At 41.4% G+C, this 13,842-nt stretch overlaps 1 protein-coding gene across 7 annotated transcripts in view; it reads right to left on the bottom strand.

The window, feature by feature from the left end:
• Ubr4 (ubiquitin protein ligase E3 component n-recognin 4) overlaps positions 1 to 13,576 on the bottom strand; it is a 135,419-nt gene extending 121,843 nt beyond the window's left edge. For 5 of the 7 annotated variants that reach the window (XM_021262931.2, XM_021262933.2, XM_021262936.2 and 2 more), the window contains exons 1-8: positions 13,259 to 13,576; positions 5,996 to 6,093; positions 4,300 to 4,403; positions 3,381 to 3,510; positions 3,139 to 3,278; positions 2,370 to 2,472; positions 2,100 to 2,241; positions 1,826 to 1,950 (exon numbers count right to left, since the gene is read on the bottom strand). In XM_021262931.2, the coding sequence (XP_021118590.1) occupies positions 1,826 to 1,950; positions 2,100 to 2,241; positions 2,370 to 2,472; positions 3,139 to 3,278; positions 3,381 to 3,510; positions 4,300 to 4,403; positions 5,996 to 6,093; positions 13,259 to 13,437 (1,021 nt within the window). In that variant the 5' untranslated portion in view covers positions 13,438 to 13,576. The remainder of the gene's footprint in view (positions 1 to 1,825; positions 1,951 to 2,099; positions 2,242 to 2,369; positions 2,473 to 3,138; positions 3,279 to 3,380; positions 3,511 to 4,299; positions 4,404 to 5,995; positions 6,094 to 13,258) is intronic. The other 2 variants (XM_021262935.2, XM_004850417.4) reach the window with 1 other exon arrangement.
• Between the last annotated feature and the right edge of the window lie 266 nt (positions 13,577 to 13,842).

Raw genomic sequence — 13,842 nt, 5'->3', positions numbered from 1 at the left:
TTGATTTTTGAGAGTTTCACTAAATTGCCCAGGCTGGCCTCAAATGTGCAAACCTCCTGCCTTAGCTTTCTTAGCTGTCACAGTACCTGACTCTATCCTTTTTGGACTTTAATCACATCTTGACTAAATACATTGAGATCTAAGTGACAGTTAAGAAATTCTCTGGAAATTAAAAGTAAACTAACTCTAAATTTAAAAATACAAGATCAAAGGTAGAGTTCTGGAAAACACTGGACACAGGCATTGACAGAGCACCTTCTCACTTGTATCTTTAGCTTTCTAACTCTTTGTGTGTGTGCGTGTGTGTAAGTGTGTAACTGGGGACTGAAACTGAGGCTTTGATACTGAGCTACATCCCCAGACCTGTAGGGACAGGGTCTTAGTAAGTTAACCAGACTGGGCTCAGATTTATGATTTTCCTGCCCCAGCCTCTCAGATGTAAGAGGCATGTGCCACCATGCCCAGCTTAATTCTTAGCATTCTATTCTTAATGCTGCTACCCTACCTAGGCCGCTAAATGTGTCTTGCCTGAAAGACTGTAAATGCCTGCTAACCCATCTCCCTGTCTCCAATATTTCCCCAGACCAAAATATCCTACACTCTAGTGCCTAGATGTTCTTCCTAAAATATAGCTCAGATGCTTCCACACTTGAGAACCTGTAATGGTCTCTACTGCCTATAGGATGTGGTTCAAATGACTTTAAGTTGCATTTCTCCTTGGGTCATTCTGTCCAGCTATACAGCACCCACTAACACCCACAAAACTCACAGATTTACACACACACACACACACACACACACACACACAGACTGTAGTATAATCCCTCAAACTGTAGCATACTTTGGTCCTGCTTTTGCCTCTGCCTAGGAATAGCCAAGGCGAAGGCCTAACATCTCTCAAGATGTCTTTCATTTTTACTGACTTTCCGAACTGAAAGTAAGCTCTGCTTCTTCTGAAGAACTGAACATTTTCCCCTTATCTCTCACTTAGTTCCTTTTACATATAAAAGTTCTTTACTAATGTCCTGTGAAAAAGCACAAGTGCCTGTATCTCTATATTTCCAAAGAATGTAGGGAGATGAATCGACCTCAGCAACTTCTTGGTGCTCTCTAGGTCATGTTTACAAAGACTGACTACCTGAACTTTACCCGCAGAACCAAGTAAACTTCTGAGATTGTCATATCGTCAAAGGTTTAAAACTTAAAATTAATGAATTGGGTTAAAAAGTCATCTTAACAATAATTTCAGAAAATAAACACCAGTTTTCAGGCCCCACTTCTGCAAGGCAGCACGATCAGTAGAAAGGGGATTTTTTTTTTCAAAACATACTCTTCACATTTATTAACATAATGAGATATCACCTGTCCTGTGAAGCTCCAAACCTACTCCCTTAAGATTCAATCACTCCCTTCTTTGTCTGCTCAAAATATTCTATGTATCTCTTATGCTTTTATTATCTCCTATTTTATGTTGTATTATTTAGCCCTGTCTGTTCTCCATTGTGAAAGTACAGGCTCTTTGTAGGCAGGAACTACATATTGCTCATCTCAATACTGCAACAGTTCTTGGCATTTTGTTTCTTATAAAGTAGACACTTAATATCTGTAAATACTACAAGATCAAATATACATACAACACAATACCAGTAGTTAAACAATAGGATAATTTTAAAAGGTTTCTATTCAGACTTCATTTCACCTATATGCAACATTAAATCTTCAGGGAAAAGAACAAGTACAGGGAACAGAATATTTAGGATTCTCATGGTTTCCTGAAAATATATCTATCGATTAAAAACTGAGAACTGACATTGTAACTTCTCACCTGCATATAGACAGCTCAGGCTGAGGACCGTCACATCTTGTAGACGAGAGGGATTGAGAGGCTCTAACACAGGCAGAGAAAGGGTATCCAATGCCATAGTTACATCAATCACCAGTGAATGAAAACTAGAACATAATGGAAGAGATCAACAAAAACATCTCCTAGAATCACTTGCTTCTATAATATGAAAAAGGAAATGAACATGTCATGAAAAATAGCCAGTTATATCTCTTTTGATCAGACTGTAAAGGACATGCTCCAAGGAGCACCTTACCCATTTCGAACAGCAGTGGCATCTGCTACTGTTGCAGGCATGATGAAGAAGGAATTGGCCAACACTGCGTCCTGGAACCGATTGATGTAGCGTAGGAAATACGGCAGATTCAAACATACCCGCAGCAGCTTCTCTGAGCCACCTGGATGAGTGAAAAGGCACAACCTCACAAACAGGCCTTATTGATGCTTGATTCTTCTCCACACACAAGAAGCATACTTGAATTTTTGTAAGCAAAGAAACCGGCTTTCTGACAGTAATCAGTCTTACCGAGCTCTTGAAGACTAGCCACATTCTGAGCTATGAACACATTCTTGGTTTTGATAGCAGAGGCTTGATCTGTAGATGACTGCTCATCATTTTCTCCTTCCACCTAAGAGAAACACAGGGCTATCAAGACACTACCACTTCTCAATGCTGGTTGCTCTGCTGTGCAGAATGAAAGATGAGTGAGCAGTTATGTGGCTACTCTCGGACTTCCCAGCTACGATGGGACAATTCTTCATCTATATTGGAGAAAATCCAAGTTGTTCTTCCAAGAGGAGGGGAAAAATATGTAGTTTCGAACAATATATAGTCTATAGCTAATAGAGAGCGATGCCTTTTTTACAAAAAATTGCACAAGGTCTTTATGTTTATATGCATTGAGAAATGCCTAGAAGAATGGTCGTCAAAATAGCAATAAGTGGGCAAAAGTTGGGGTGAGCTTTACTTTGTATTCTATTTTTTCTACTATAGTCATACAAAGCCATGCATGGCTTAAAGGAAGGAATATGTTCTAAGAAATGCATCACTAGGCAACTGTGTCATTAGGCAAACACTTCAGAGTGTCCTTACACAGGTCAGGGTGGCTATGAGGTCACTAGATGACAAAAGTTTATGGGACAACCATTGTACACATGGTTCATACTTGACTGAAACATTGCATATGGCATGTGACTATTGTTTTATATCACAAACAAAAAATGCTGCTTCTTCTTTTGGAGTGTTATCATCTTATATCCCACGGAGACCAGGACATCTGGCTGAAGGAACTTACCAGAGCCTGTGGACTGATGGGTGGTGAGGTTACAGTTCGAGGGTTAAAAACTGAGGTCAGCTGGTTCAAAAAGTTCATCTGTACTTCCTTCTGCTTCAGCTCAGGGCTTACTGGTGAGGCCAGCTCCTTCTGGTCTTCCACTGTAAAGTAGGAAAGCAATACCTGGGGTGAGCAGAGTGCTGTCAGAATGCAAAGCTGCCATGGAGGTGGCCATACAGCCAGGTCTGCAGAAGGACACGCACCATCTGATAGTGTCTTCACTGTTTGTGGTAGCTTGGCAGATTTCATCATGGCTGTGAATGTGATAATTTCAGTTCTATCTAGTCGACTACAGCCAGTACACAGCCCCTTGATTAGGAGAATCAAGTGTTTCTGAAAAGAAAACAAATTCAAATATGTCTTTCAGGAGATTCTGCTCTTTCAGGAATTCTAACTGGCTCAGAACCAAATTTAGATTCATATAAAGAACTGTAACTTGAGGGGGAAAAAAAACACCAAAGCAGAGATGGAAAATTACTGGTCCTTACCTCATATCTCACTCTGGATTTGTCATATTATTCTCACAGCATTTCTTTTTTCAATTTGAAGTTACAGCTTTCTTAAAAATGGAAGGTTTCATATACAAAACCAGTTTTTACATCTCTCAATAATTCACAAGATAGGGTTAGGGATGTAGCTCAGTGTGAAGGCCCTGTGTTCAATCCTCAGTACCAGAAAAAACCATTTTTTTTGAACCTCCATCCCTGCATGGCAACAATCAGCCAGAGTCAAATAGTGATTGGTCCCTTTTGTTAGGGCCTCATCAACCAGCACACTTACATGTTTGTTATCTGCCTGCTAAATATATACAAATTTGCAATCCCTGAAATGAGACTACATCAGCACTATGCACCAGAGGCTGGCAAACTATGGCCCCAATGCAATCTACTGCCTATTTTATAAATATATTTTAATGGTACACAGCCAAGATCATTCACTTATGTATTCCCTATGGCTGTGTTCACTGTACAAAGGCAAAAGTCAACTAGTTGCAACAGATAACATATGGCCTGTAAATGATTTACTATCCAATTACAGAAGTTTACCAACCTCTGCTCAATTCTACTAGTGAGTCATGAGCCTACTTCAAAATGAGGGCTAGAAATGGGACATCACACTCACCTGGGAGACAGCACAAGCCTCATCTGGATTTTCCAAGCGAAGGAGAGAAAATTCAATTAGGACTTTACAGGCTGCTGCCACTGACTGAAGCTGGTTCCGGGGAACTGAGAAAATAAGCTTTACTTAATCTCAGACTGCTCAGTCTACTATCAATAAATCATGCCGATCAAGTATTGAGCTCCACATGTCCAACATTTCTCAATATTATTCCATAACAGTCATTCAGAACCAACAGCCCAAGGAGCAAAGAAAAGCATTTTCACATCAATAAGCACCAACTTCTTATAGATTAATTTACCTTACCTTTGCTGGAAATTAAGATAACTATAATAGAAAATACATTACACTAAGTGCCAAGCACTTCATATATATTTGCTCATTTAATCTTTAGACCAATTCTATAAGGAAGACAATTATCCTTCCCATTTTTAACAGATGAACAGATGAAGCACAGAGAGGTTAAACACATGCCTAGTCATGCAGCTAGATTCAAATCCAGGCAGTTTGCCTCTCAAGTTCACATCCTTGAATACTGACATAACCTCTCCTTTTCCCTGGGTTCTAAATGACTTTTTTTGCAAGGTGCTTCTTATACAAAGTTTCCTCAAGCTAACAGAAGTTCTTCCAGTAGCTGCCAGTCCCTATAAACAAACAGCACTTTCAGTTTACTAGCTTATTAACGATTCAAATAGATACTTTAAATTCTTCAGAACTATTTGAATTAGGATAAAAAAATTAGCGGACAATGTAAAAATTCAGAAATAATGTAAAACAAGGTTTGGTCATTTTGAGGGTAGTAAAATTCAGAAAATAGGGAACTAAATTTGAAATCTCTTTATTTGCTAGAGATCTCAAGAGAATTCACATTTTCACCCAAACCAATAAGAACAGAGCCTTGATCTGTAGCTGTTAAACCCAGAGATCAGTATCTAATACTACCACCACTCCCACGAAATTAACTTGTCAGTGACCACATGTTTGAAATCAATAAATGCTTTTGATTAAGAAGAGGGGGCTGGCCAGACATGGTGGCCCATGCCTGTAAACCCAGGTCAGCGAGAGGCATAGGCAGGAGAATAGCAAGTTCTAGGCCAGCACTGGCAACTTATTGTGACCCTGTCTCAAAATAATTAAAAACAAACAAACAAACAAAAACACAGCAGTGTAGCTCAGCACTCTCCAGGTTCAACCCCTAGATACCACAAAAGGAGGAGGAAGAAGAATAAGGAGAAAGAAGGAGGAGGAAGAAGAGGAGGAAAGAAAAAGGAAGAGGAGAAGAGGGGGAGGGAAAGGGTGGAAGAAGAGGAGAAACAGGGAAAGAAGGAAGAGGAGGGGGAGGAAGAGGAGGGGGAGGAAGAGGAGGGGGAGGAAGAAGAGGGGAAAGAAGAGAAAGGGGAGGAGGAAAAGGGAGAAAAGAGGAAGAAGGCGGTAGCAATAATGACTATGACTGACAGAATGATTACGAAACAGGTGTGCAAGCCCAGTAGCTTCTGAAGCCCACTCCAATGGGCCTCTGATGGGTAAGAGAGCTGCTAGAGCCACAGCACAGCTGACAGTCATCACCACTCTCTGGTGAACAGCTTAGGAGCCCTAAAACATAGACTGCATTAACAACTTGTTCGGATGCTCTGACAAGAGGATGAACAATCTCCCCATTCACAAACCCTAAGAAGAGAGTGACAAAAGGGATACTTACTGAGGCTGCAAACTGTTGTAATATAGTGTGTGGAAAGTGCAACAAAAGATGAGTAGAAGGGCTCATACTGCTTCTCGTGGTGCAGGATTTCTGATTCACTGAAAAGAAAATAACCCAGCTATTATTTACTTACTGCCTCCTACATGCCATACACCCTTTACAGGGATTCATCCAGCAACTCTGGTAGGCAGTGTTAACATCCCTATAATCAAGATTGGGAGCTGGGATACAGCTCAGTGGTTAAGTGCTTGCCTACCCTGCATAAGGCTCTAGGTCCAAACCCTGGTATTGCCCCCCGCAAAAAAGTTGGGAAAATGATCCTTAGGATTAAGTAATTTGTTCAAGATATGAGGCTTAGTGAGCACAGGCTAGTAAACAGAAAACATTTTCAAACTCATTTAAAACTAGAATGCAAGTAAAAACATAGCAGGATACCAATTTGTTCTACATTACTGATCAACAAAGACCAAAAAGCTAATAACAGCTTTATTATTAAAAACAAGTAAACCAGATCACTCAAAATACTGTTAGTAGGGATACAGATTAAAGTAGCCCATTTTGGTATCCAGGCATGGTGGTGCACGTTTGCAATCTCAACATGAGGGAGGCTGAGGCAGGAAGACTGCCATGAGTTTGAGGACAGCTTGGGCTACACAGGATGACCCTGTTTCCAAAAAAAAAAAAAAAAAAACTTTTTTTAAAGTCCTAACAATGCTAGCCTAATGCAGGAACTTAATCCAAAACTGACTACCAGAGTACCAGAGCCTTCGCCTCTGCCTGGTCACTCTCCCATGTAGGTTAAAGCTAGATTACAACAGATTCGGTGACATTTGAGCCATAGCCTTCATCTTTAGCTGAGGAAATGCCCTCTTGAAGATCTTGGGCCCACTAAAGCTAAAGGCTGCATATATTTAAGTCATTTTATGTGCCAAGTCATATGCTAATCCACAATCCATGAAACATGAAGGCACAGAAAAGACTCTAAAATGCATCTTATTAAATGAATGAACAGAGATATGGCTAAACAGTTTCCTTAGTGAGTTAATACCCAGAAAGAAGTGTAAGCCTAGTAAGAAAAATGTAAACAAAGTTAGGACTCCATTTGCTGCCAGCAAGACTATCCACCTGCCAAATGAACACAAGAGTCAAAAAGACAAGTTAATGTTTGAAAGATGCCAGTGTGAGTGATGAATCGCCTCAAACAATACTACAGTCTGGCATAGCAAGTACTTTGCTATTTGGGGATTTATCAAGGATTAAGTGGGCAGGTATCAAAGATTAGCCCCTTATTTTAGGACAGCCCCACAAAGAAAAAAAATTTATGGAGCATTTATGGAGAAGGATCTTCCTGCCCATCAAGGGTCATTTTTCCTAATGTGTCATGACAGATTAGAAAGAGTATGCAAAAACTTTTAAACACCAAGCAGAATTCAAAGTTCCTAGCGAACAGCTCATTTAGAAAAGTCTGTAGTATATATCCTTGCTTCTCTCTCACATACTTAGTTTCTCCTTTACTTTCATACTTTCTTATTCATTGTTCTGAGGTTTTCCACTAGGTAATTTGATATTTTACTGAGTTATCTGTCTCCCTGGATTTACTTCAAAAGCTTAGAGCCGGTTAGCCCTACATATTTCTGCTTAATAGGTTTACAAAATCTAAAAGAAAAACTACCCAGGCAACAGATGACCTTAACCTGTTTTCATGAACTATATCAGCTTCCTCCTTCCCAAAGATGTCTTTACTCTAAATAATTAAATGAGCAATAAAATTAATACGCCTGGTTTAGTGTCATCCTATTTTAATTGTTTTTAAATATGTGTGTGTGCTGGAGATTGAACCCTGGTCCTCCAAGATCCCAATGTGATTTAACTAACCTGACTTCCTACCCTAAAAACACACAAGTCATAAAAATAATCCAACAAGGAAACAGAACTGGCTGAGGAAAATGGAGCCCTCTCCTGTTCCTTACAATCTGCCTAGGACAACTATAAATAAACCTAAGAAACACTGGTTTTAAAAAGACTTGATGAGCTAGGTGTGGTGGCATGTCTGTAATCACAGCACTCTGGGAGGCTGAGGCAGGAGACTGAGTTCAAGCCCAGCCTGGGCAAAGTAGCAACTTAGTGAAACTGGGCTGGAAATATATCTCCAGCTGGGTTCACTCTTTAGCACTGAAGAAAAAAAAAAGGACAAAGGAGTAGGGAAGCAATGGATGTTGTTATATCTTTCATTCTCACATCTTTTCTTTTTTTTTTTTTTAGACAGGGTCTATGTTGCTCAGGCTGGGCTCAAACTTGAACTTGTCATGCTCCTGCCTAAGCCTCCTGAGTAGTCAGATTACAGGCGTGCAACACCATGCCTACAGCCTTGTTGTCATATGTTTTGATTTTACAGAAAGTGTGTATGAGTTACCTAATAAAGATGCACTGTCACACTTCCCCACCCCACCCTCATTCCCTAAGAAACTGACACCAAAACACCAGAGTATTTGAAGACATGGAAAAATGGAATAAAGGGCAAGTGGTTAGTAGGAGGGAGAAGAATGAAGAAATTCAAGACAAATACAACATAAGGAAGAAAAAGGGATTTAATATGAAAAGATGTCTTTCTTCTCTGGCTGGTCAAGCTATTTCCCTGAAACACCTGTTTTTTTCCAACAAACTACAGCAGTAGAACCACTGAGCCTGAAACATTACTGATGAACATGGAATCTGAGGCTTTTCTACTCCATAATAAACACAATGCAGAGTACAAAGGAAAACAGCAGCTGAGCGACAAGGCCAGAGAAATCCAATTTGACGTGTAAATGAAAAAAGAACTGGCTAGAGTCCAGAAATATCGAGCTCTTTTTAGGAAGAGGTGGAAATCTAAGGAGAGGGACATACTAAAAGACTAAAGACTCACCTCCATTCTCCATCTTAGGTAAAATACTGTAAATCTTTTTCAAAAACTTTGGAAATTCTTCCATCCTCTAACCCCTTATCAGATTCATGAACTCCTAAGTACAGACTCTATTGTATTTGTTTCATGACACAGTCATGAAATATACAATTATAGCTCTCTCCACATGTATAGTACATGTATTCCGCTGTTGTTAACCAAAGAACTGAAAGTTTTCTTTCAGATAGTTCTCTCACATTCTTGACAGACCTAGATGAATGTGACACTAAGACATGGAAACAGTCATTAGGACTAACTCACAAATCTCACAATTAGACTCCTCCTTTTAGTGGTGGGCTATTTTTTCATTAGGTTAATCACCAACCTATGTTCTATAACATATAATTGGAAAAGTAACAGCATCATTGCACCACTTTTCCCCTTCAAGACCTTTAGGAAATGACTGTAGCACCTAATGGGAATGTTGTGACAGCCTCCCGCTTCCCAAGGAGATGTCTTTGTTCTAAATTCATCAACTATTTGGGGGGCAGGGACTGTAAAAGTGGCTTATGAACACAGCCGCCAGATCACCCCAGGAAGGACTGAAACTGGAAATGAGCATTTTCTTTTTTAGATCTATAAATATTCAATCAAATTATCTAATGACAACTATGTTCACCAGCATATCTTGCAGAGTTCAGAAAGGAATTCTCTGTACTTCAACACAGAATGCTACATTCAACAATTACTGTATACTAATTAACCCTATGCACGGCATGTGCTCCACTGAACAAGTTCTAACTCTATTTCTGGTCTGAAAGAGTAATCCTGGTTAAAAGATTCTAAGTCTTTACTAGTAAAAGACTTGCTATGAACAATAAAAATGAAAATGAAGCTGAGTGGGGTGGAATTATTGGCACACCAATAATTCCAGCTGCTATGGAAGATAAGGCAGGAACCCTGAAAGTTTAAGGCCAGCCTAGGCAACTCAGCAAGACCCTGTCTAAAAACAAAAAGAAAACAAAGGGAGGAAGGTGTGTCTAGAGATGTAGCTCAATAGTAGGGCATCTGCCCAGCCTGTAGAAGTCCTGGGTTCAATCCCCAATAATGCAAAAAAAAAAAAAAAAGAAAAAGGAAGGAATGAACAACAAAAGGAAGGAAGGGAAGAGAAGGGAAGAAGTAGGTAGGTAGGCAGGTGAGCTGTCTCTTAAATAAACTCAGATGTTTTTATTTTTTAAAAAAGTATGATACTTTTAAGAATACTATTTCACAATTTATCCAGGATGATCTATTCCTCTCTTATTTCACAATTTGGTTACAAAGTCAAAAAAAGTTATCAAACAGAACCTGAACATAAGAAATTTTAATCTATCTTTCCTTCAAAAGGTCAGGTGCAACTATAAAAACATGAAAGAATAGACATGAAGTAGAATGATGCAGTACAGAGGAATCTCTTGAAGTAAGTGTCATGATACCCGATAGTTAAAGAGGAATTCAAGCGATAAGTAGGCTGGCAAACAGAAAGTTAAGAGCTAGCACAGTGGACCCAGGACATCAAAATAGGAAGCAGAGAACAGCATATCATATTGTAACAGAAAAACAGAAGGCCCCTGGAGATAGGGCAGGCATAACAACAGGGAGAAACAAGGGAACTACAGAAGTAGGAGTGGCAACTACATAAGTAAAGTAGAAGCCTAGGCATCTAAACCTGTGATTAGCTAGAAAATAAGTCCCATCTCAGCATCTACTGGTGTCAGCTTTACACTCTGAGGCCATATCTCACTATAGAAGATGTATTTCCACAATTCTGAGAACCTTAGATCACTTTTGTGAAAGGCAAATGAAATTTTTCAAGAAACTGATAGCAAGGTATAACCTGTGTGATTTAATGCGGGGGTGAGCAAACTATGACCTGCAGGCCATCCAGCTAGTTACCTATCTTTGTACATCTGTGGCTAAGAATGGTTTTTAAATTTTATGAAAGTGTCACATGAAATTTAAATTTCAGTGTTCAAATATAAGATGTGAACACAGCTGGAGCCATTCATTATAGAATATTGTGCATGGTTGCTTTCAGGCTGCAGAGGCAGCGCTGAGCAGTCCACATAGACAACAGCATCTGCAATTATTTACTATCTGGCCCTTTACACAAAGTTTGCTGACCTATGCCATACACCAAACTGTACGGCAAACTTGATAACTTGACAAACTTGATATGTTTAACTGTCCTACTCTGTAAAGAATTGGTAAGCTATGGGGCCAGGGATTTAGCTCAGTGGTTCTGTCCCCTGCCTTGCAAGCGCAAGGACCGGAGTTCAATCCCCGGTACTGAAAAAAAAAAAAAAAAGAATTGGTAAGCTAGGTATTTCTTCTGGAAATTTTTCTTTACAATCATACTCTCCTCATAGAGCTTGAAAAGGACTCATAACAGGCTTTCAGGGTTAACTGGGCCACAAAAACCAGAACAGAGCCTCCAAAGCTCTTCTAATAAAACTGTTTTACTAGGGCCGGGGATTTAGCTCAGTGGCACCACGCCTGCCTCACAAGCACAAGGTCCTGAGTTTGATCCTGGGTACCAGGGGGGGAAAAAAAACCAAAAACACTGTTACTAAACACCCATCAGTTTGAATGACTTGTCTAAACCATGAAGAGAGGTCTTACTAGTATCTACAAAGCACCTCATTACCTGAACTGATGGGGGTGGGGTGGCAGGAGTCAGTAGCACTTAACTGAAAAATTTCAAACCTAGCCTAATGTGTGTGGCTTTGGCTCCTTCAAAGAGTTGGATGGGGTGGCTTAACTATTACACATTAAAAGGTATGGCCCAGCAGGAGATTTAGCTCAGTGGTTCCAAGCGCAAGGTCCCAAGTTTGATCCCCGGTACCAAAAATAATAATAACAATAAATAAGTAAATTAAAAGGTATGGCCCAAATGTAGCTGTGTAGAGGCTCTGGGTTCAATCCCCAGGATCAATCAATTCCCCCACACACACACACACACAAAGGTCCAGGAATATAGGATGAATGTGAAGGTATAGACAAATGACTTTATAGACTTCTCAGTTCATATCCATAAAAATATTAAAGAAAATATTGTAAAAAGAATGGAACACTGCTGATTTTAAGTAACACTGTGAGTACTGTTCAGGGAAAATACCACTATACCAGTGATGGTGAACCTTTTAGAGCTTTCATTGATAACAAGCGGCCGGCTGCAGCACTCGTGCCATAGGCTCACCACCACTGCACTATACCATATGTTCAAGATAGGAAAAAAATAGGCTACATAATTGGAGAGTAATATTTTTGATCCTTGTTTACCTCTTCAGAACATTCTTAGCTTGATAATTAGGTAGGAAAATCCATTTGCTAACTCTAAAGTTACCAAACTCAAACATTACGTTACCATAATTTGTTTAAAATTCAGCCGCCAAAGCACCACAAGCCTAAGAACAATAAGCACTGTAACAGATACTGTGTCAAACCACGGACCTCCCTTGAGTAACAACAGCAATTTCTAACCTTCTGGATAACATTTAGATCTATTGGCAAGAAACTAAAGTGACCCAGTTAGTACTTGCAGGGAGTTGCTGAAGCAAGGTTGGCTAGAAAAATCAAAGTGAGTCCGGCCTTAAAAGTGAAAGTCTACTATTAAACTAATGAGACTCCTCTAAACACAGTACTGTAGTACTGTAGGACAGTCTGAGATCACGACCTTCCCACGAACAAGTATCTCTGCAAAAAAGGCACAAATATATAACAGCAAGCCAACAAAAAGACTGTAAGAGCCTTAAGATATTTTGTTGCGAGAGAGAATACACTCCTTCATTGAAAGATATATGATTTTTCAGACACATACTGAAATTTTTTAATCAAGACCGTTACAATAGAAATGTACAAGGAGTGTAAAGTAAAAAGAAAGCCCCCAGTGGTAACTAGTGCCTTCAATCACAGAAAGAGCGTGTGCCCCGAGGATTACAGCACCACGGAAAGACCGTTAATAAATTATGTGGTAGATCTCAGATTTAAACCCGTGGCTTCGCTGAGACCAAGGGTGGGGAGCTGAGGGCGAGTGAGAAATGCAAACTCATCCAAGCCTTGACCTCGCGCACCTCAAAGTCACTCTCAGTCGTGTCCGGCCACGCCCTCCCACAAGGGCAACCTCAAAAGTTTTGCTCTGGAGGGGAAATTGAGGCACAGATGATTTACACGGCCGGAGGAAGGAACCCCCGACAAGCCTTCGTTTCCCAGGGCTGGGGAGCCCCTAAGCCGTGGCTGGAGTGGGGATCTCCGAGCGACAGGAGGTAGCCCGGGAAGTGGGTCTAGATCGGCTCGAGTCCCCTCCCCCCCTGCGCCGCCCTGCCGGGGCCGCCGCCCGGTACCTCTCGATGACTGAGGCCACCAGCTGCGGCAACTCCTTCATCTCAAAGGCGGAGTAGGAGGCGGACAGCAGGGGCCGCACCGCCACCTCCCAGCCTGGGGTCGTGTCTGCCCCCGTTGCCGGGGCCCCGGGCGCTGGCGCTGATGCCGCCGCTACCTCTTCGCCGCCGCTCGTCGCCATCTTCGTCGTACTACTGCGGCTCCCTTCGGGGGCTTGCCATCGGCCCACAGCCGCCTCCCGGGAGGGGGCGGAAGTTACGCAATCGACGCGTCAGACTGCGCGCCGCGGTCGACTGCCGAAAACCGCGACGCTTGGGTCCCCACGGGAGAGCGACGAGCGACGAAGCGTCACGAAGGGTTGGAGACGCTGCGCCTGCGCAGGACCTATCGATGGGGGGGGGGGTGGAGGGGTGGCCGAGAGAGCGTCAACCTCTGCGCTTGCGCTCCGGGTGTCGCTTCCGCAGCGTAAAGCAACGTGGCTTCCCGGCCCGCGGGAAAGGTGAGTTTGCAATTTGAGTTCTAGGGAGGATGTGCAGGACAGCAAGAGAAACTATGTCTCTGCAAAGATGACCATCCCGGGACAGCT

This window comes from Heterocephalus glaber, unplaced genomic scaffold (assembly GCF_053883595.1).
Source record: "Heterocephalus glaber isolate CG9 unplaced genomic scaffold, H.glaber_assembly_v1.0 deba00001452, whole genome shotgun sequence".
Taxonomy (NCBI): Eukaryota; Metazoa; Chordata; class Mammalia; order Rodentia; family Bathyergidae; genus Heterocephalus; species Heterocephalus glaber.
The sequence above is the reverse complement of the archived record's forward strand: the minus strand, read 5'-3'. Positions and strand labels throughout refer to the sequence as shown.